Source organism: Schizosaccharomyces japonicus (genome assembly GCF_000149845.2).
Source record: "Schizosaccharomyces japonicus yFS275 unplaced genomic scaffold supercont5.2, whole genome shotgun sequence".
NCBI classification, from domain to species: Eukaryota; Fungi; Ascomycota; class Schizosaccharomycetes; order Schizosaccharomycetales; family Schizosaccharomycetaceae; genus Schizosaccharomyces; species Schizosaccharomyces japonicus.
In genome coordinates this window covers 290,743-308,013 of record NW_011627861.1, presented here as the reverse complement: position 1 = coordinate 308,013, position 17,271 = coordinate 290,743, and the positions used below count along the sequence as shown (strand labels likewise).

The following is a 17,271-nucleotide window of genomic DNA, read 5'->3' as shown; positions in this document are numbered from 1 at the left end:
ATTAACCGAGGCATCCCTGGCCGAGTCGCTGACATCATTTGCGTAAATTAAGCTTTTTCACGCGACGCGTCTTTTCATTTATACATCGTTCGTTATTCGTTTTTTTTTATCAACACGTGAAAACAAAAACCTCGGCTTTAACAAATCCCGTTTTGTATATAATGAACAGCAATCTGCTGCTTTCACGCCACAGTTTGCTGTACTCCTCACAGCTGTTTGTATTTTTCAATTCTGGTTTTGCCGGATTTCGCTCGTCTTACAATCCATTGATTGCTCGAAACTTGTTCACGATGACTATAAAAAAATGGCCCGTAGTCGGTAAGGCACACAGACTCGCTGTTCGTGCCATCCACATTCCTTTCCACGTCATCCATATGCCTGGACGTGCTGCTCATGCAGTAATTACACCGGCTCAGCACAAGGAATACCAGCAGCCTAACATGCCGGCTGATTACACGGAGCAGACGCAGCAATTGCAGCCCGGTCAGGTTCAGGACCAAGCTCAGGTTCAGACTCAGACTCAGACTCGACCAGAGCAGCAATTGCGGGTCCAGCCAGAAGGACAGCCAGAAGTGCACTTGGACAGTAGACCAGAGTTGAAGCAAGAGTTGAAGTCAGAGGGACAACTAGATGGTCAACTTGATGGTCAATTAGAGGGTCAAGCATATGCTCAATCGCAAGTCCAGTCACAATCACAATTAGAACAGCAGCAGCGTGAGTACCATGTTCAGCCGGCTGTTAAGAGACGCTGTGCTCATTGCTACGTCGTGAGACGTGACGGTGTTCTGTACATCCAGTGTACGAAGAATCCTAGTCACAAGGCCCGTCAAGGATAAATATATATTTCTTACTTGGAGCATCGGTCATTGTTTTTTTTGCGCTAACAGGAGCAATTGGACTCTTTTCAACATTTTTGCACATCTGTTTTGACCGTATACTGTTATAACAGTGGTTTCAAGAGCTTTTATAGTCTCGGATGGACGAAGAACTGTATGTTAAGTATCAAAGTGGAAACCTTGCGAACGGGACTTTTAGAAGCTGGACGTGACTTACTCGAATCCTTCATGTGCTCATGCTCAATTACTAAAGTTTTATTTCTTACGGATGCAACTGGTTGCATCACCTGTGTTTTACTAATGCCATTGTTGTCTTCATGGTTTTTATCACCCGTTCTCTCTTTTTCTTCGAAACCTTCCTTCAGCTCTTCCACGGCTTTTTAATTCACTGGGGTTGTTTTCTTCGCATTTAATAAATGATATACGGTTATGTTATTGCTGTGTTCAGAAGTTGTTCTGTACGAGAGAAATCAAACGACTTGAAAGAATGGACGGTTTGGCGCCTCGACACACCTGATGAAACCAAACCAGCATGAAACGACTCCACACAGAACGTAGGTTTACAGATGCATCATTTTTAACAGGAGGTGATAGTCGAAAACTGGGCCTTTTTCGATATTAAACTCGGAGCTTTCTAAGCCGTACTCGAAACATTGTCCATTTTCGGGCACCTTCATTTTTTACCCTTCAAACTGCTAAAACACTTTAAGGAAGCTCTGTATTTCTATTCGGAGGACTGCTGCACACTGTTGGCGAACGAAAATATTCTGTAATCCTGTTGTTAAACGATTTGTAGGAAATGCAGGTCAATGCACATGCTGACCAGGACCTGGATCGGGATGTCCACGAAATCGATCTAACGGGCACAAAAGGGAAAGAACTTCTTCAAACTCAAATTGAACTGCGTTCCCTTTCACGGGTCGGTAATTCAGACTCTCATTTGGAATACGCATCTTCACAAAAATCCCAAAACAGATCCTTTATCGAGGCAAACCACACACCCCCGAAGATATCCATTGCGCTTATTCTGTTGAACAGCTTTTTGCTCGATGTGTCACTTACCATTGTTGTTCCCACCTCTGCAGCGTATACTGAACATCTCGGTGGTAAGGCTTCCTTCTCTGGTTTGACAATTGGTATTCCAAATCTCATTGCTCTTTTGTTTATGTGGCCCGTGATTCGATTTGCATCTCCTAAAAGTGCCCATGGCTACACGCTTTACTTTCGGCCGCTCGTCATTTCTGGTGTCTCGAGTATTGTCGGTAACCTCTTCTACGTTTTCGCCGGTAAGAGCAATGTGTTGTACTTCATTTTAATCGGACGTATCCTAAACGGTGCTGCGTTTACAATGTTTTTGTTTCACAAACGCTATCTGACAGACAAATTGCTGGTCGGTGTTAATAAGCGAACGTTTCTAGGAGGGCTTAACATTCTTGCTCAAACATTCGGTATGATGGCCGGTCCCTTTATTGGTGGTCTTATGGCAAAGGCAACGATCCATTCCAAAAACGCTATCTGGAATCAATATACCTCTGGTACCTGGGTTTGGACGGGTGTTTGGGTTGTGTATTTGATCGCTTCAGCATTCCTTTTCAAAGAGGTCACTGGTAATGGAATCGCTCAAGAAACAACGCAGCCGGAGAACGATACTCCATCCGAATCGCAAGTCAAGCTTTCAAAAACAAACAAGTTTATGCTTTTTACTCTTAGTCTTGCAGCGTTTGTATCTTATTTCACTATTGATGGCTATCAAACCAGTATTCCCATTTACACAGAAAAACAGTTTGGCTTCTCAAACTTCGCCTCTGGTAATTTCCTTGCTCTCGGAGCTTTGGTGATTGCACCCTTCGTTCTGTGCAGCTCGTACATGTCTCGCTGGTTGGGTGATAGGGAAATTGTCCTGTACAGTCTTCTTCTTGGCCTTTTTGGAGTCCTGTTGCACATAATTCTTATTTCGGCACATGCAGTAACAACTGTAAGCTACTTTTTTTCCTACGTAATCATGTTTTTGGGACTCAGTATCACTGTGGGACCGCTTCTTTCACTGCTTTCCAAACAGTTGCATCCACGATACCATGAATTGGCTGGCTTTTCCATTCAGTTTGCCGTATGCACGAGCAACACAATCGGCTCTGTCTGTGGTAGTTCCATCTATTCCATTACGCCCATTGGATTTGCTATACTATGTCTTGCACAAGTCGTACTTTGTCTTACCTGCTTCCCCTTTCTGTGGTCGAAACTCAAGACGAAGCTCAAGTAAATTACGGACTACATCATTGTTTCTTGTTATTGTTTTTCTTTCGAGTTGTTTGTTTGTGCTCAATGTCATTCTTTTATTCTGTCAAGCTTCTTACATATCTGTTATTTACTACGAAATACGCAAGTTAGCTACGATCAATGTAACAAGATCGTAGATTCAAAATACGACTACTAATAGATACATTATTTTTTATTGTCAAAAATCAAAAAGTTGAGTATTTATTTTGAGTTTTAATGCAGAGATTCAATTTCCATACTTCAATATCACGGCGTATTTTATGAAGTCGAATAATAGCAACTGTGTCTGTTCCCGTGGTGCCTTGTATATGATTTTGCGTTAACGGTATAAATCATTTTAGGAATTTATTCGTTGCATTTTATTTATATACTAGATGTCCAATAAAATATTGTATATACTCGAAAATTACAAGTTTATAGTTGACATTTATGCTACCGACTAGAAGCTATCTATTGAGTTATTTAGTGCAAACTTCATAATGAATGGAAGTGTTAGGTTTAATATCGACAGAATAGAACTATTACCAGTTTACTATGATTGCTTTTAAGTTTTTTGCAGTACACTGATGGGGTTTTGAAATACAATTTCTTATTGATTAGTATTATAACGATTAACTATCTTCAACTTGATTCTATATTTATCAATACATGTTAAAATAAATCCATTGATACTATTAAATCCTCTATCCACTCAACATGAACATATAATAATTGCTTTTAATTACTGTTTAACCAAAGTTCTTATTTATATCATATAATAGTGATTATTAAATTTCTTTAACATTTTTATTAATTACATAGCATTCAAAATTCGTCCGTTTAAAAAAAGTGAACAGTACATTTACTGCTATACTGCATTAGGATCTGAATCACCGCTACAATGTAAATCCAATGCGTTCCTCTTATACAGTTATCTTGTCTCATAGTTTACTATTCACACATATGATACAACAATTGAAAACATTCATTGACTAACAGAATATTTCTTTGACATAATCAAACAGGTCATTTCTAACTCATAACTTATCATCAGCTAAACGCGCAACTTCCGCGACAAGTTTTTTCTCTAGCATCTCAATATTAGTTTGACACTTGAGAATTTTCTGATTAAGGTACTGCGCACGGGTTTTAATTCCTTCTCCAACGTAAACATCTGCCAAGGATTTTAATTCATCTTCCGAATTTTGCAGCGTTTTGGTCCAGTGCTTTATCAGAGCTGTTAAACGAAGACTTTCCATGGTTGTTTTAGTAACGGGATCCGAAAGCAATTGATGGAAAGCAGATACGTAAACCGGCTTTCCCGGAAGAACCGTTTCAGGCCTTGCATTTTTCGTGGTAATTATTATAAGATCGGATTCCTCAAGAGATCGTAGAATTTCCTCATTATTTGCAAAAATAGGATCCGTCATCAACTTATGATACGAAATGCGTCCGTTGTTAGCCAATGTTTGAATGACGGTCCAAGCTTGCTCAGGTGAGTATGCAGAAGTTCCATTGCCTAATGAAGAAGACGGTGGGCGCAAGAATGTTTGAAGAATATCGGATGCATTTTGGTTAACAATGCTATTAACAGCATCATCTACATCGGCTTTGCTTAAAATCAGTCTTCTAACCAAAAGATCCAAGTCACGCAGACGTCCACCCACTCTGGGAAGGAGCTGTTCTAAACGTTTCTCCACCTCTTTGGTCCGTAGTCTCTCTGGAAGGGAATAAAGCACGTATGACTTAGCAAGAGCTGGATCCGAATCACCGAAAAGCAGTGACTTATTTTCACGTCCATCGACAAACTGTTCCAGTGACTTGGCACCTCCAATGTCTGGTGTAAGCATAACCACACGGGCAACTCTGTCGCGCACTAACGAGCCCGCCCATGAGGCAACAAGACGTTGCAGAGGATCTGTTAGTTTACGTAATTGGAAATTATCAAACACCACAATAGGTAGTTTCTCCGTGTGAACATCCAAGTATTCCGTCTCATCCAAGTCTGCGTCACGATCTTTGCTCCGTTTGGAAAGTGCAATTGAGCGTAACACGTTTTGAACGGTACCCAGTATTCTGGTAGCTTGAGCTTCAACACTAGAAGAGAAGCCAATCTTTTGCCCAATTAGACCTTGGGCCGCAACATCAACAAATGAAGAAAGTGAGTTGAGCTTGTTAAATAGCGGGAAATAGCCAACCTGACTGGCAAGCACGTTGACAAATACTGCTCTGTTGGAAGGAGCAAACAGCTTATCACAGTCTAATATAAGTACATTATCTCTTGTCTCAAGAACTTTGTCAATCAATTCACGTTTACCACTGCCCCTTGGTCCTTGAATAACAATGAACGAATGGAAAGTCTCGTTAAGCCATTCTTCAAGCTGATTACGGTCACGCTCTCGTGTTCTCCACAACGGCGACGTGCCTGCTGCAGGCTTGTTACTTTGAAATGGATGAATTACAAAATCCAATGAATTCTTTTTAAGCCAAGAAAGCGGATTTAACTCTCGTAGCCTCCGAGCATGTCGTATATTGGCTTCCACAAAAAACTGACGAATAGGATCAAATAAAGAAGCAGTTATAGCAGCCAGAAGAGCAGCTCCTAAAGGAATTGAAAGACGAGGATGAGAGAAAATCCACGAGAAAAAAGAACTGAAACGCTTTTTGCTCACAAATCGAATACTGAATCGAGTTCCCGTATGCTTGTATTTGTAGCCATGCAGACAATTGAGCGCAGAAGTTGCACCACGTAATGAGTTATACTTAAGCGAAGCTGTATTAGCACCGTCAATCTTTACAAACGCGAGTTTACCGTAGGCGCGGAATACAGAATAGAGTTCTTCTTCAGAAAGAGTGGGTCCGTCAAAAGTCACACGAAGTGTTCGAGAAGGCAAAACATACAAGTCTTGAAGCCAAGGCTGGCCGTGAACAGCATGCAGTTTCGGGGTGGAAAACGGGTGGAGTATAGATTTTACAGGTTCCTTGTCGTATTGTTTCTTTAACAACTCAGAAACGCTTTCCAAATCTGTTGGCTTGTCAGGCAAATCGACAATTAGAAATGCGCCCCCGTCTTGCCAGCGAAACAGTACATCGCTCAATTTAAGATCGGTGTTTTTGGGAAACGATTCATAAATCTGTTTTCGCAGATTTCCCTGAAAAAGCATGGAAACATACTTTTGAATTTGGAAAATGGACGGAGAGTGTACCAAATTATCCAAAAAGAAAAGCTCTTGATTGGACTTTGTGTGCAAGTGACCCAAATCATGTTTGACAAGAGCATGTACATAACGTTTAGCGAAAGCTGGTTTCCATAGCAAATTACCAAATAATCGGGACCGGCATGTAGTAAGCGGAAGCATCTTTTAAAGAGAGATGAATCCTACAAAAAATTGACTAGAAACGTCAAATTTTGCGTATGCCGGACGTTTCAATGCGAAGGTGGGAATGAGTGCACCGGATACGAGGCAAAAGAAGAAGATTAGGAATACAAATAGCGGTAATAAAAGGAATGAAGCATAACAACACAATGCTTGAAAAAGAAAATAACTAAAACGTTATAATTCAGAATTTTTGGTTTTTAATACTCATCAATTGAATCGTAAAAATCAGACATCTCTTCATTCGTAACATCAGCATCCAAGTTCACCTCGTTCGTGTCAACTATTCCATCTTCACCAGAAGGCGTCTGAACCGAATCCAGCAAACTGTCCATTTGCTCATATGCGTCTTCATCATCTTCGTCATTGTCCAAATCAACTTCTGCATCAATATCCTCTTCTCCTCCAGCTTCCTCGGCTACTTGTCGAGCCTGTTCTTCCAGTTCAGCTTGTTCTTGGAGCGTTTTGTTAATCCCAACTGGACGAATCCAAGTATAACCATAAGTTGCACATCTTTGTTTCTGTCCAAGTTTTGTTAGTAAGAAAGCCAAAAGATCACAAAGGCTATTTAATGAAACATTCTGTCTTACAGCTTCTTCTAGTTTAATTTCCTCACAATTTAGCTCAGTCATTGATGGTTTCGTATCTGTGTACCACAGCTTGTAGGCTGTAGAAGACATTAAATTCAAGAGAGACATAATGACTACGCCTAAATCCAGTAGTTTTACGTCGTGTAGATTGTTAGTACGAGTTCAATGCCAGAAATGGTAGTTGGTAAAAGTCAAGTTCGTTCAGCAAATAAAGTTTATTTAGACGCGACGCGAACTACAGGTGTCACATATTCCCCGAGGTTAACGGATGGAAGGCAGACGTTAAATAGCACAGACTTTACCTTCTATTCATCTCTCTCCTGTCATATAGACATTACATTGTTTCCTAATATGCAATAATCTTGTTATTGCATTTAACGCGTTGCGCGTCGCGACACGTCACAAAGCTTAACCTTAATTTTGAGTGTACTCATCGTCGTACTGCCCGTCAGGGTGCCAACCTAACCACTACCACTACCTTGCTTAAAACTTTGGATTCTCTCGAAATGTCAATTTCGGTTACTCCGCAGAAGCAGATTTCTCAATTGGAGCGCGGTAAGTTCTGTTTTAGTGAAAGATTTCAGAAAAAATTGGATGAAAGTGTGGAATTTGTCAGAATACTATGTTATTGCAATTGAGACTACATATCTGAAAACAAATGACATCCGTAGATTAAATACGAACTCACGTCGTATTTACCACGTGTAGTCGTTTGTCTTTTCGCGTTTACTTCTCTTTGTGAATAATTCTCCTTTTAGAAATCTTTTAAATGTGTTCTTTCTATGAGCGAAATTTCTGTGAATCTTTACTAACATTTCTAGTTGGCGCTCATTCTCATATCAAGGGTATCGGCTTGGATGAGAATTTGGAAGCAAAACAGAGCAATGAGGGCATGGTCGGCCAACTCAAAGCTAGAAGAGCCATCGGTGTAATTTTACGAATGATCCAAGCAGGAAAGATTGCCGGACGTGCTATCCTTATGTCGGGTCCTCCTTCTACTGGTAAAACTGCTATTGCTATGGGATTGGCTCAGAGCCTGGGCAATGATACTCCATTCGTTTCCATTTCCGCTAGTGAGGTGTTCTCGTTGGAGGTATCAAAAACAGAAGCACTTTTGCAAGCGCTTCGCAAGAGTATTGGTGTTCGTATAAAAGAGGACACTGAAATCATTGAAGGTGAGGTTGTGGAAATTCAAATAGACCGCTCCATTACCGGCGGAAACAAGCAAGGCAAACTTACTATCCGTACTACTGATATGGAGACTGTTTATGACTTGGGAAACAAAATGATCGACTCTTTGACGAAAGAAAAGGTCTTGGCTGGCGACGTCATTAGCATCGACAAGTCTACTGGACGTATCACTAAACTTGGCCGTTCATTTACGCGTGCTCGCGACTACGACGCCATGGGAGCAGACACTCGCTTCGTGCAATGTCCACAAGGCGAGCTTCAAAAGCGAAAGGAAGTCGTGCACACCGTCTCTTTGCACGATATTGATGTAATTAATTCTCGTACTCAAGGTTTCCTTGCTCTTTTCGCTGGTGATACCGGTGAAATTAAGCAAGAGGTTCGTGAGCAAATCAACACAAAAGTGGCCGAATGGCGTGAAGAGGGAAAAGCTGAAATTTGTCCTGGCGTCTTGTTCATTGACGAGGTACACATGCTCGATATTGAGTCATTTTCATTCTTAAATCGTGCGTTGGAGGATGAGCTTGCTCCCATTGTCATTATGGCTTCCAACCGTGGAGTTACACGCATTCGTGGCACCAACTACAAGGCTCCTCATGGTATTCCGCTCGATCTTTTGGATCGTATGCTTATTGTCTCTACACAACCATACACAAACGAGGAAGTTCAAGAAATTTTGCGCATTCGTTGCCAAGAAGAAGACATTGACATGGAAGACACTGCATTAAAGCGGCTTTCCGACATCGCTCAGGAAACCAGTCTCCGTTACGCCCTGCTACTTATATCTACCTCTAACGAAGTTGCTCTGAAACGCAAGAGCGCTGTTGTTCAAGTACAGGACATAGAGCGTGTGTACAACCTCTTCCTTGACCAAAAACGGAGCGTCCAATTCTTGGAGGAATTCGAAAAAGACTACATTGACGAGTCTGGCTGGACCGACAAAAACACGGATGTTGACATGGGCGGCAATTAAAAAAATAACGAGCTTTTTATTCAATTTTTGTACAGATTTATAAGAGACATTTAAAGAACAAGACAGCACTCACGGACGTTTACAGAGGGCGACTTGAATGTAACTGAAAACGAAAATTCTCTTACAGCCTTACGATGAAGGACAAAGGCATCACTGCCCTTGAACTAAAACACAAACGTTAAACGACCTCAACAAACCGCTCATGAAAAACAAAAAAGAAAAACACACCGCCTCACACCATCCTCTCAACGTTAAGGGATAAAACAATTCACTACATATTTTACAGTATGTACATAGCTTCTCTTACAGCAGATTCCATCGAGTCCTTTTCAGGGGAACAGGCTGTCTTTTAGCCACCATATCCTTCTCCTGCCGCTCCGTTACGACGTGCAAGTGGATAGCTCGCTCGACGATAAGAGACACAAGTCCCACAGCAGTGCAACGTGAAGGTTTGGTGAGCGCAGGCTGCGTATTTATACCAAAACTAGAACCCGAACTACGGCTGTTTGTGTGACGGCTGACCACCTAAGAAGGACGTAAACAACACGAAAATTTTTTGCCGGCTGTGATTTTGGCAGAATTGTGTCGTTGGAGCAGCATACACTACTACTGGATCAAATTTAAGCCATAAGAAGCCTAAGTTCGAGTGTCTTTGTACTGGTTACTCAACAACGTCCATCCTTTTACGGGTTCGATAAAAAATGAAGGTCCTCGAAGCAAGATGTGCCTACCTCACCAATGCAGAGGTGTTTCAATACATTCGGCAGATGGAAGAAGAACAAAATGAGCGTGCTACTAAAAGGGGTTCTGCTACAGCACTTGTATGCGAAAACTTGCGTACTGTGCAATTCGAATTGCTCAAGTATCTCAGAACTTTGACGAATAGCGAGAAGGTCGATGAAAAAACGCTGTTGGAGTGCATTGAAAAACTGGCTCCATTCAATCTTACAAAGGCAGAACGGCTAATGATTATAAACAACAAGCCTTCTAGTCAACCGGAAATCTATGGCTGTGTTGAAGACATTGAAAATCGTCTGACTGACGAACAAGTCAATAAATTAGTAGAAGCTGTCGCAAGCTTCCCTTAAGCAGCTACTGTGTGTCTGTTCCGAAGTATCAAATCATGGAATCTGTTGACAGTAAAAACATTCGTGTACGCGGTGGCCAACAAAGGTGGAAGCTGCACCGCCTCTGTCTCATCTTTGGACTCCATGGACTCGATTGGTTTGTTTGCTTTAGAAGGAGCAAAACGCTCGAGTATACGTTCAGTTTTTAACGATGGATATGTGGGTTCTCGGCGGAGAAAGGAAGACCACGATTGCATATGCACTGATCGTATAAGCAGCTCGGGATTATCGGTTAAAACAAGGTAGTCTGCCACGCCTGATCCGTCTTCTACAGGATCGCTGGAAAGTGATTTAGTGTCAATGGGAGCTTGTCGCTCCCCTTCCTCTTCTTTCGAACTCATGTCAAGTTCGTTCTTCAATTTAGCATCAATGCTCTGAGTTTTTCGTCCGGATTCCGCAACCAGCACGGCGTCTCGGATGTGTGTGTGTAAGCTGAGCTTCTTGAATATTGCTCTCTGAGTGACAGAACAAGGGACGTTTTGAAGCAATAGGAAATGGAGATTTTGAGGAACATGTCCTTTCCGCAAAAGCGTTCGCAATTGTCTGTACAGCTCGAAGACCTGCACCTCGTTTGCCTGTTCAACATGAAGTTTCGAATCGATCGCCCGAAGCAACTCGATGGCGCGACTCAAAGATTCCTGTGTATCCACTGCAATAAACCACTCTTTTCGGCGTGTCCTTGGATTGTAAAAGGGAAGATGATTGCTTAAAAGCTTTCGTTTACCCCATTGGACGAAGAATGGTTGGAGATAATCAGGGAACTTTTGAACAACACGTATCCAAACGCTCTCTTTCGTGAACGAGATTGATGGAACAAAATGATTCGCTGAAGAATAAGGTCGTGCCTGTGTCAGGCGAGCCATTCCGGAGGCACTCTTTGTGAAGTTAACCAGCAATTTCTTCCACATGCCTTAGTTATATCAACTATCAGCTCGCACGACGATACGAGCGCTAATAAAAATAGGAAAATATATATTAAATATATTGCTGTATATCGTAGGTACCTCTTCGTACAAAACTGCTTTATTTGTTACAGCAGAGACAGCATCCTTTCAGCGGTTGTTTTGGTAATAGTTGAGACTTGACAGCCACGCGACGCGACGCGTTTTTCATTTAGACCGGCGGATGGTGGTGTTCACTAGGGTAGGGCTGGTGACTGTGTTTCCTTTTTCGTTGGTGTCCAGTTGAGAGTATTCGTCTCAACCGCCGAATACCAACCACCACGATGAAGCTGAACATTTCTTATCCAGCAAATGGCACTCAAAAGCTGATCGAGATCGACGATGAGCGTCGTCTCCGCGTGTTCATGGAGAAGAGAATGGGCCAAGAAGTCCCTGGTGACTCTGTTGGACCCGAGTTTGCTGGATACGTCTTCAAGATCACCGGTGGTAACGACAAGCAAGGTTTCCCTATGATGCAGGGTGTCTTGTTGCCCCACCGTGTTCGTCTCTTGCTTCGTGCCGGTCACCCTTGCTACCGTCCTCGCCGTACTGGTGAGCGCAAGCGCAAGTCTGTCCGTGGTTGCATTGTTGGTCAAGACTTGGCTGTTCTTGCTCTTTCCGTTGTTAAGCAAGGTGAGCAAGACATCCCCGGTTTGACCGACGTCACTGCCCCCAAGCGTCTTGGTCCCAAGCGTGCCAGCAAGATTCGTCGCTTCTTCAACTTGACCAAGGAAGATGATGTTCGCAAGTTCGTCATTCGCCGTGAGGTTCAACCTAAGGGTGAGGGCAAGAAGCCTTACACCAAGGCCCCCAAGATCCAACGTCTTGTCACTCCCCGTACCCTTCAACACAAGCGTCACCGCTTTGCTCTCAAGCGCAGACAAGCTGAGAAGAACCGTGAGGCTGCTGCTGAGTTTGCTCAACTTTTGGCCCAACGTGTTGCTGAGCAAAAGCAAAAGAAGGAGATCATCAAGGCTCGTCGTGCCTCTTCCATGAGAAAATAAACTGCCTTTAAGCTGGTGCCCATGAATTTGCGCGTGTAATAAAGGGTATTTTACCATTCAACTTTGCTTTTTTCATATACGTAGAGGTGGGTGACGCGTATTTAAGGTTAGAGTTGTCGGCGGGTAATTGTCGGTCGTGTTTGTGAATGGGTAGTTAAGCGAAACTTTATTTTTTGGTTCGAGTTCGAGAGGTTATCAGGAAGAGAAACAGACGTAGAGAAAACGAGAGCTGGAGTGGTAATGTTTCATTCATCAAGAAGCCAATTGATAGACAAAAGAAACTGCTCCGCAATTCTCGTCTTTTCGCGCTTGACTAGCGGCGCACTGCGCTAGGTAACAATGCATGAATGGATATACGTAAGGAGTAACAATCAGGTATAAAAGGAAGGCGCGGCACTCCAATTCTTATCTTCCCCTTCCTTTTCGCACACATTCATACCTTACACTTGACAGTACGCGTCTGTGTACCTGGGTTCATTGACTCGACTTCTTTTTGATTGTCACTTCAGTTTTCCGGTTGGTGACCATAAAAAGTCACCGAAACACCGAAAGGTCACCGCAATTTGCCACAAGTTCGCCGATTTTGCCTTGCCCTCTTCCCCGTGCATAGAAAAACAGCGAACAATTCTGAAGACTGAACTACCATAACGATGTCGAGTATTACACCTCAAAGACGCCATGGAGAAAGAATTCTGCCTCGTATGAGTAACGGTTTTTACTGGAAATGCTAACGGCTCAGTTCGAAGCACGCGAAAGCGTAAAGTGCAGCCAAACATGATGTATTTGGATGAGCAGACAGACACCTATGTTCTCCCAGAACAATTGACGGCACAGCCTCCTGCTCTGACGAATTACTCATCGCTTTTACAGAAGCCGCAGGATAAAAAACGACAAGAACGCGTAGAACAGCTTCTTGAGTCAAAACTATTTTATCTTCGCAAGCAACAACGTGAACAGCGCTACGCTACTCATCAGTGGGACCAAGGTATGGAATGTGCTGGTTGTGTGTTAATGGAATTTTCTTGTCAACTAACCCTTTGAATTTAGACTATTTACGTTGGAGTCAAACTGAAAACGAAGAAAAATGGGATTCGGATTCTGAAGCTATCGGACCTGCAGAACAGGCTTTGTCTACTGCTAAGGCGTTGCGGTTTGCTGAACAGTTTATGGATCTGGAAGACCGGTCAATGTAATAAAAAAAAAACAAAAAGAAAAGACATGTTCGAAACAGACGAATCATCTAAAGAAAGCACAATGTTGTGCACTGTCTTGGTTATGATATTATATGGAATCCGACATCAAAAGAGACGCTCTTAAAACTCGTGTTTTCTTTAAAGCAATCAACGAATGTGAAACCTTTGAATTAAAGTTTCATTGAACTAACTGTACAAATGATTAAGGGACGGAAACAAGCATACCAAAAGAAATGTGGTTGCTGATTGTCGCTGTCAAAGGTTTACTTCTTGACGATGGTGAATCAAAAAAAAAAGAACAAACTGAAAGAGCCAAATTGCATCTTTGCAATTTTTCTCGCTTCCGTAACTGCACTCGGCCACTTGATTGTCCTACAGAGTCCAGTCCGGGTATAAATATGAATCCTTTATGAAATTCGGGAAGGGGTGAGCTTCAGTGTTAAAAGTGTATTCCGTCAGTGGAAGCACACTTTCGTCGTCCTCGAAAAGCAAATAAAGATACTTGAGAGTTTCAGCCCACCAAAAGGACTCGGTATTGTCGCGCTGTTGAACCGGATCCGTGAACTTAACGCTCTCCAATGAAGTGAATCCACGGCCATCAGGTGTACGAGAGTATTTATCAAAAGCTTTAAAGATCTCCCATCCCCATTCTCGATATTTGTGGTTCTTAGTGAGTCTCCACAGAATAAACAAACTTTCGACAGTCTCAGGACGCAGCAAGTTATGTGCATCTAATGGCTTAATTCGGAAATCCATCATCATATCGTCTTCTGAAAAGTCACCGCGATTGAAGACGACAATTTCAGGTGCAATTCCTGTCTTGGTTTGACGATACATTTCATAGCATGTACGAGTAAGCTCTTGTGCTAATTCAAACTGTTCAGCTCTGCGTTTGCTCCACTTCCATGACTTGGATGCGGTTTGGTACGGCACGCCGAACGTGGCACCAAGAGCCAGATTGCCGCCCATGAAGCAAACAAGGTGATCCATTTTTGGAGAAAAGGCACCATCGAGACCGTTGGGTAATTCGCCAATGTAAGTCAGTTGGCCTGGGACAGTTTTGTTGACGAGACGTTGGAGTACTGCATCCATGGACTTTTTGTACATGTTGTAGTATACATTTTCCGCACGCTTTGTCTGAAGGAATTGCTTCAGTAAATACTCGTAATACGAATCGCCTCGCGAGCCCAATCGGATGGTTTTTCCGCTATAACTGCCAGTGTTTGGGTTGATATAGATGGGGACGAGTCCAACTTGGTTCCAACGGTGATCGCTCTCGAGAGCTCTCGCAGCCCTTTCAGCTGCACGCCAGTACTCTGGTTTCCGAGTAATGTGAGACAAATAGCGCATTTCCAGCTGGACTGTGCCGGCCTCTGCGGTTGAAATCATTCCATTATCGCCAAAGCTTTTCACACCCAGGCGTTGCTTCAAGTTAACCTGCGACAAAGGAAGACCGTATGGGGTATCGTACGCAGCAAGCAGACGGTCGCCCAAGTCGGTAGCCTTCTCGAGATACAACGGATCATTTCCAGACAATGTGTACGCAGAAAGAAGACCACCGAGCATACGGATAGTCATCTCAAACACGTTTACGGGTTGTTCGCCCTGGTCCCAAGTCAGATTGGTCTGGATCCACGAACGCGCCCGTTGTACTTTGTCGTCTAAACCCATTATCATCATGGTGTCCAAAGAATCTATAATGATCCAGCCAAGGCCCTTAGGCAAAGCAAACTTTCCAGTTTTGCTCACAGGGTGGTATTCGTCCCAGCCCCATCCGTGTTCCTCATAGTCTTCCCAGCTGTCAAGAAACGCTTGCTTCACTTGTCGTTTACGTTCTTCAATAGAGGGAGAGTATGTGTGTTCATACGCTTGTCCAGATGTGGCAGAGGAAGCAGCAGTAGCGGTAGTTGTACCCTCTCTGGCCCAAGATGGAACCGAGAAATAGTTGCCGCTCTTTAATAAACTGAAGAAAGCCAGGCAGAGTGTACTGAGCACAAACAGAGGCAAGAAGAACCTCCAGAGGCGTCTTATACTGAAGGCAAACATCATAAATACGAGAAGTTGGAAAACAAATCAAGGATAAAAATCGTCCGATAGGTGAAAATCAGTTTCCTTCTAAATTATCAGCAGAGAGGAAATCCTGTAGTTTGAATAGCAATACAAAAGAAGTGGATAGAACGTATCAAACGCTTACACACGGTTTGTTAACTAACACTTAAGACAAACACGTCCCGTGCAACGTGTAGTCAGGAAAAAAAGGAAACCTAAGACTGTACACTGTTAGACAAATGTGTTATGGTGCTATTCCGTACAATACAGACGAGAAAACTACGCGTTAACGGCAGCAGGAGTCGCAATTCCACTTTTGGACCGCATACACGGTATATGCGAAGGAAGAAGCCGAAATCAGTGTTCCTAAATATAAGGTTACCTATGACATAATATTCCCCGGCCGGGGTTTAACGTAACTGAACGCAATGAATTAGGGTCCATAAGCCGAGGAGAAAGAAGAGGAAATGCAAGAATTGAGAAAAAAAGCCGTTAAGGGCGGGGTTCTGTATAACAGAGTGCACTTCACTACAGCCTCTAACAGTGTCCCCGGTTGCTTATACGAAGTGTCAACCTTTGAAACGAACCCACTCGAGTTTTACACTCACTCTCGCACAAAAATCTACTAGTTAGAATGAATAGTCATAGGAATAAGTATAAGGTAAAACGATAGGGAAAAAAAAAACAAGACTCGATGAGTAGTAAAGCAATACAAGAGCCGTGACAGTTGCTTCGTACACAGTGGAAAACTCACAGAGTGTTGATGGATCAGTCGGGTTGGACACAATGAGAGATGTACGTGTGCTGAGACAGGCTCAGGGCGGAAAGAAGCAATGGCAACTGCGCACAGGCATTTCAACTTCACTTTTCTTTACAGCAGGCCAGAGGGATTGTTTGTCGCAGTAAACACAGCATGAAGGCCGGTATAAAAGCCAATGTACAGGAAGGAACGCATGAACTTCCAGAAAGGAAGAAGCCATATCATGAATGCAAAGGTAATGACTGTGACGACGAACATGACATGATGCGTTTGGATGAAGAATTGAGGCTGTAAGATCAATGGCCCAATTAGGGCAACAACTGTATTGACAAGGACGCCTACGTAAAGGGCCAGGAGGGCGAAGGGATACCAGAAAAACGTATACGTCCAAACAAGACAGCTAATCAAAACGTAGAGGGCGGTAAATCTGTGAAAGTTCAGGGCGATTCTAGGAGCGACATACTTCAAACGTGGCATAGACAGCACACCAAGCCGACAATGTTCTTCCATAGGTGGGACATGCACAAGCTTCCTTCTTGTTGTTACTGTTTCTCCGCTCAAACGTCCTACAACTTCACGAATTCTTGTGCGTGCATCCATTCTTCCAGACCAGTTGCTCATTATTCCTTCGTATCCTTTCACCCTTATGTAGAGATTGGAAGAGAAGGCTTGAGACATATAAAAACCCTCAGACCCAAAAGTAAACAATCATTTCAAAGCATGCGATATTTTGTTTATACGTAAACAATAGCGAATTTCACAAGACCCTCAATGTTATTTAGTAGGATGAGGGTAAGAGGGGGAATTAATGCACACAAGCAGATTCAATTGCTATTAGAGAGAAATGAAAAGATTTGACCTTCAGAGAACAAACTAATAGATATCCTCCATTTGGAAAATCCTAACATTGCTGCCTTCAGTCACTCATGAAATTCAAGTCATACGGCAATTGCACTAAACATTAGCAGATACAATGG

General features: G+C 42.8%; 10 protein-coding genes across 10 annotated transcripts; 6 read left to right on the top strand and 4 right to left on the bottom strand.

Moving 5' to 3' along the window:
- Positions 1–52: 52 nt before the first annotated feature.
- On the top strand, positions 53–1,235 carry SJAG_03040 (ribosomal protein subunit L36). The gene has a single exon (XM_002174172.2). It carries the CDS (start codon positions 162–164, stop codon positions 834–836), a length of 675 nt encoding a protein of 224 aa, XP_002174208.1. The 5' UTR covers positions 53–161; the 3' UTR covers positions 837–1,235.
- On the top strand, positions 1,169–3,410 carry SJAG_03039 (membrane transporter). Its single transcript, XM_002174171.2, has one exon. The coding sequence runs from the start codon at positions 1,636–1,638 to the stop codon at positions 3,094–3,096; it is 1,461 nt and encodes a 486-aa protein (XP_002174207.1). The 5' UTR covers positions 1,169–1,635; the 3' UTR covers positions 3,097–3,410.
- Positions 3,411–4,129: 719 nt separating this feature from the next.
- On the bottom strand, positions 4,130–6,451 carry SJAG_03038 (RNA-binding protein; the record flags this gene model as incomplete). Its single annotated transcript, XM_002174170.1, has 1 exon — positions 4,130–6,451. One exon carries the CDS (start codon positions 6,449–6,451, stop codon positions 4,130–4,132), a length of 2,322 nt encoding a protein of 773 aa, XP_002174206.1.
- Positions 6,452–6,669: 218 nt separating this feature from the next.
- SJAG_03037 (anaphase-promoting complex subunit Apc15) lies at positions 6,670–7,167 on the bottom strand (the record flags this gene model as incomplete). The annotated part of the gene is made up of 1 exon (XM_002174169.1): positions 6,670–7,167. One exon carries the CDS (start codon positions 7,165–7,167, stop codon positions 6,670–6,672), a length of 498 nt encoding a protein of 165 aa, XP_002174205.1.
- Positions 7,168–7,494: 327 nt separating this feature from the next.
- SJAG_03036 (AAA family ATPase Rvb2) lies at positions 7,495–9,276 on the top strand. The gene is made up of 2 exons (XM_002174168.2): positions 7,495–7,614; positions 7,881–9,276. The coding sequence occupies exons 1-2, from the start codon at positions 7,566–7,568 to the stop codon at positions 9,218–9,220; spliced, it is 1,389 nt and encodes a 462-aa protein (XP_002174204.2). The 5' UTR covers positions 7,495–7,565; the 3' UTR covers positions 9,221–9,276.
- A 645-nt stretch (positions 9,277–9,921) lies between these two features.
- SJAG_03035 (DNA-directed RNA polymerase III complex subunit Rpc17) lies at positions 9,922–10,308 on the top strand (the record flags this gene model as incomplete). The annotated part of the gene is made up of 1 exon (XM_002174167.1): positions 9,922–10,308. One exon carries the CDS (start codon positions 9,922–9,924, stop codon positions 10,306–10,308), a length of 387 nt encoding a protein of 128 aa, XP_002174203.1.
- A 1,179-nt stretch (positions 10,309–11,487) lies between these two features.
- On the top strand, positions 11,488–12,353 carry SJAG_03034 (40S ribosomal protein S6). The gene has a single exon (XM_002174166.2). The coding sequence runs from the start codon at positions 11,573–11,575 to the stop codon at positions 12,290–12,292; it is 720 nt and encodes a 239-aa protein (XP_002174202.1). The 5' UTR covers positions 11,488–11,572; the 3' UTR covers positions 12,293–12,353.
- Positions 12,354–12,654: 301 nt separating this feature from the next.
- SJAG_03033 (Ino80 complex subunit Iec5) lies at positions 12,655–15,645 on the top strand. The gene is made up of 3 exons (XM_002174165.2): positions 12,655–12,991; positions 13,032–13,277; positions 13,340–15,645. The coding sequence occupies exons 1-3, from the start codon at positions 12,943–12,945 to the stop codon at positions 13,483–13,485; spliced, it is 441 nt and encodes a 146-aa protein (XP_002174201.1). The 5' UTR covers positions 12,655–12,942; the 3' UTR covers positions 13,486–15,645.
- SJAG_03032 (mannosyl-oligosaccharide 1,2-alpha-mannosidase) lies at positions 13,272–15,923 on the bottom strand. Its single transcript, XM_002174164.2, has 2 exons — positions 15,798–15,923; positions 13,272–15,755 (listed from the first exon to the last, which is right to left on the bottom strand). Exon 2 carries the CDS (start codon positions 15,532–15,534, stop codon positions 13,858–13,860), a length of 1,677 nt encoding a protein of 558 aa, XP_002174200.2. The 5' UTR covers positions 15,535–15,755; positions 15,798–15,923; the 3' UTR covers positions 13,272–13,857.
- Positions 15,924–16,065: 142 nt separating this feature from the next.
- Positions 16,066–16,894, bottom strand: SJAG_03031 (rab GTPase binding protein upregulated in meiosis II; the record flags this gene model as incomplete). Its single annotated transcript, XM_002174163.2, has 1 exon — positions 16,066–16,894. One exon carries the CDS (start codon positions 16,892–16,894, stop codon positions 16,406–16,408), a length of 489 nt encoding a protein of 162 aa, XP_002174199.1. The 3' UTR covers positions 16,066–16,405.
- Positions 16,895–17,271: the final 377 nt, after the last annotated feature.

What these genes read in the sequence shown, in the direction of transcription:
- SJAG_03036 (XM_002174168.2), top strand. Translation starts at nt 7,566, where the DNA reads ATGTCAATTTCGGTTACTCCGCAGAAGCAGATTTCTCAATTGGAGCGC. An exon ending in GATTTCTCAATTGGAGCGCG is followed by an intron (nt 7,615 to 7,880) that starts GTAAGTTCTGTT and finishes TAACATTTCTAG; the next exon opens with TTGGCGCTCATTCTCATATC.
- SJAG_03032 (XM_002174164.2), bottom strand. Translation starts at nt 15,534, where the DNA reads ATGATGTTTGCCTTCAGTATAAGACGCCTCTGGAGGTTCTTCTTGCCT.
- SJAG_03033 (XM_002174165.2), top strand. Translation starts at nt 12,943, where the DNA reads ATGTCGAGTATTACACCTCAAAGACGCCATGGAGAAAGAATTCTGCCT. An exon ending in TGGAGAAAGAATTCTGCCTC is followed by an intron (nt 12,992 to 13,031) that starts GTATGAGTAACG and finishes CTAACGGCTCAG; the next exon opens with TTCGAAGCACGCGAAAGCGT. An exon ending in TACTCATCAGTGGGACCAAG is followed by an intron (nt 13,278 to 13,339) that starts GTATGGAATGTG and finishes CTTTGAATTTAG; the next exon opens with ACTATTTACGTTGGAGTCAA.
- SJAG_03040 (XM_002174172.2), top strand. Translation starts at nt 162, where the DNA reads ATGAACAGCAATCTGCTGCTTTCACGCCACAGTTTGCTGTACTCCTCA.
- SJAG_03039 (XM_002174171.2), top strand. Translation starts at nt 1,636, where the DNA reads ATGCAGGTCAATGCACATGCTGACCAGGACCTGGATCGGGATGTCCAC.
- SJAG_03034 (XM_002174166.2), top strand. Translation starts at nt 11,573, where the DNA reads ATGAAGCTGAACATTTCTTATCCAGCAAATGGCACTCAAAAGCTGATC.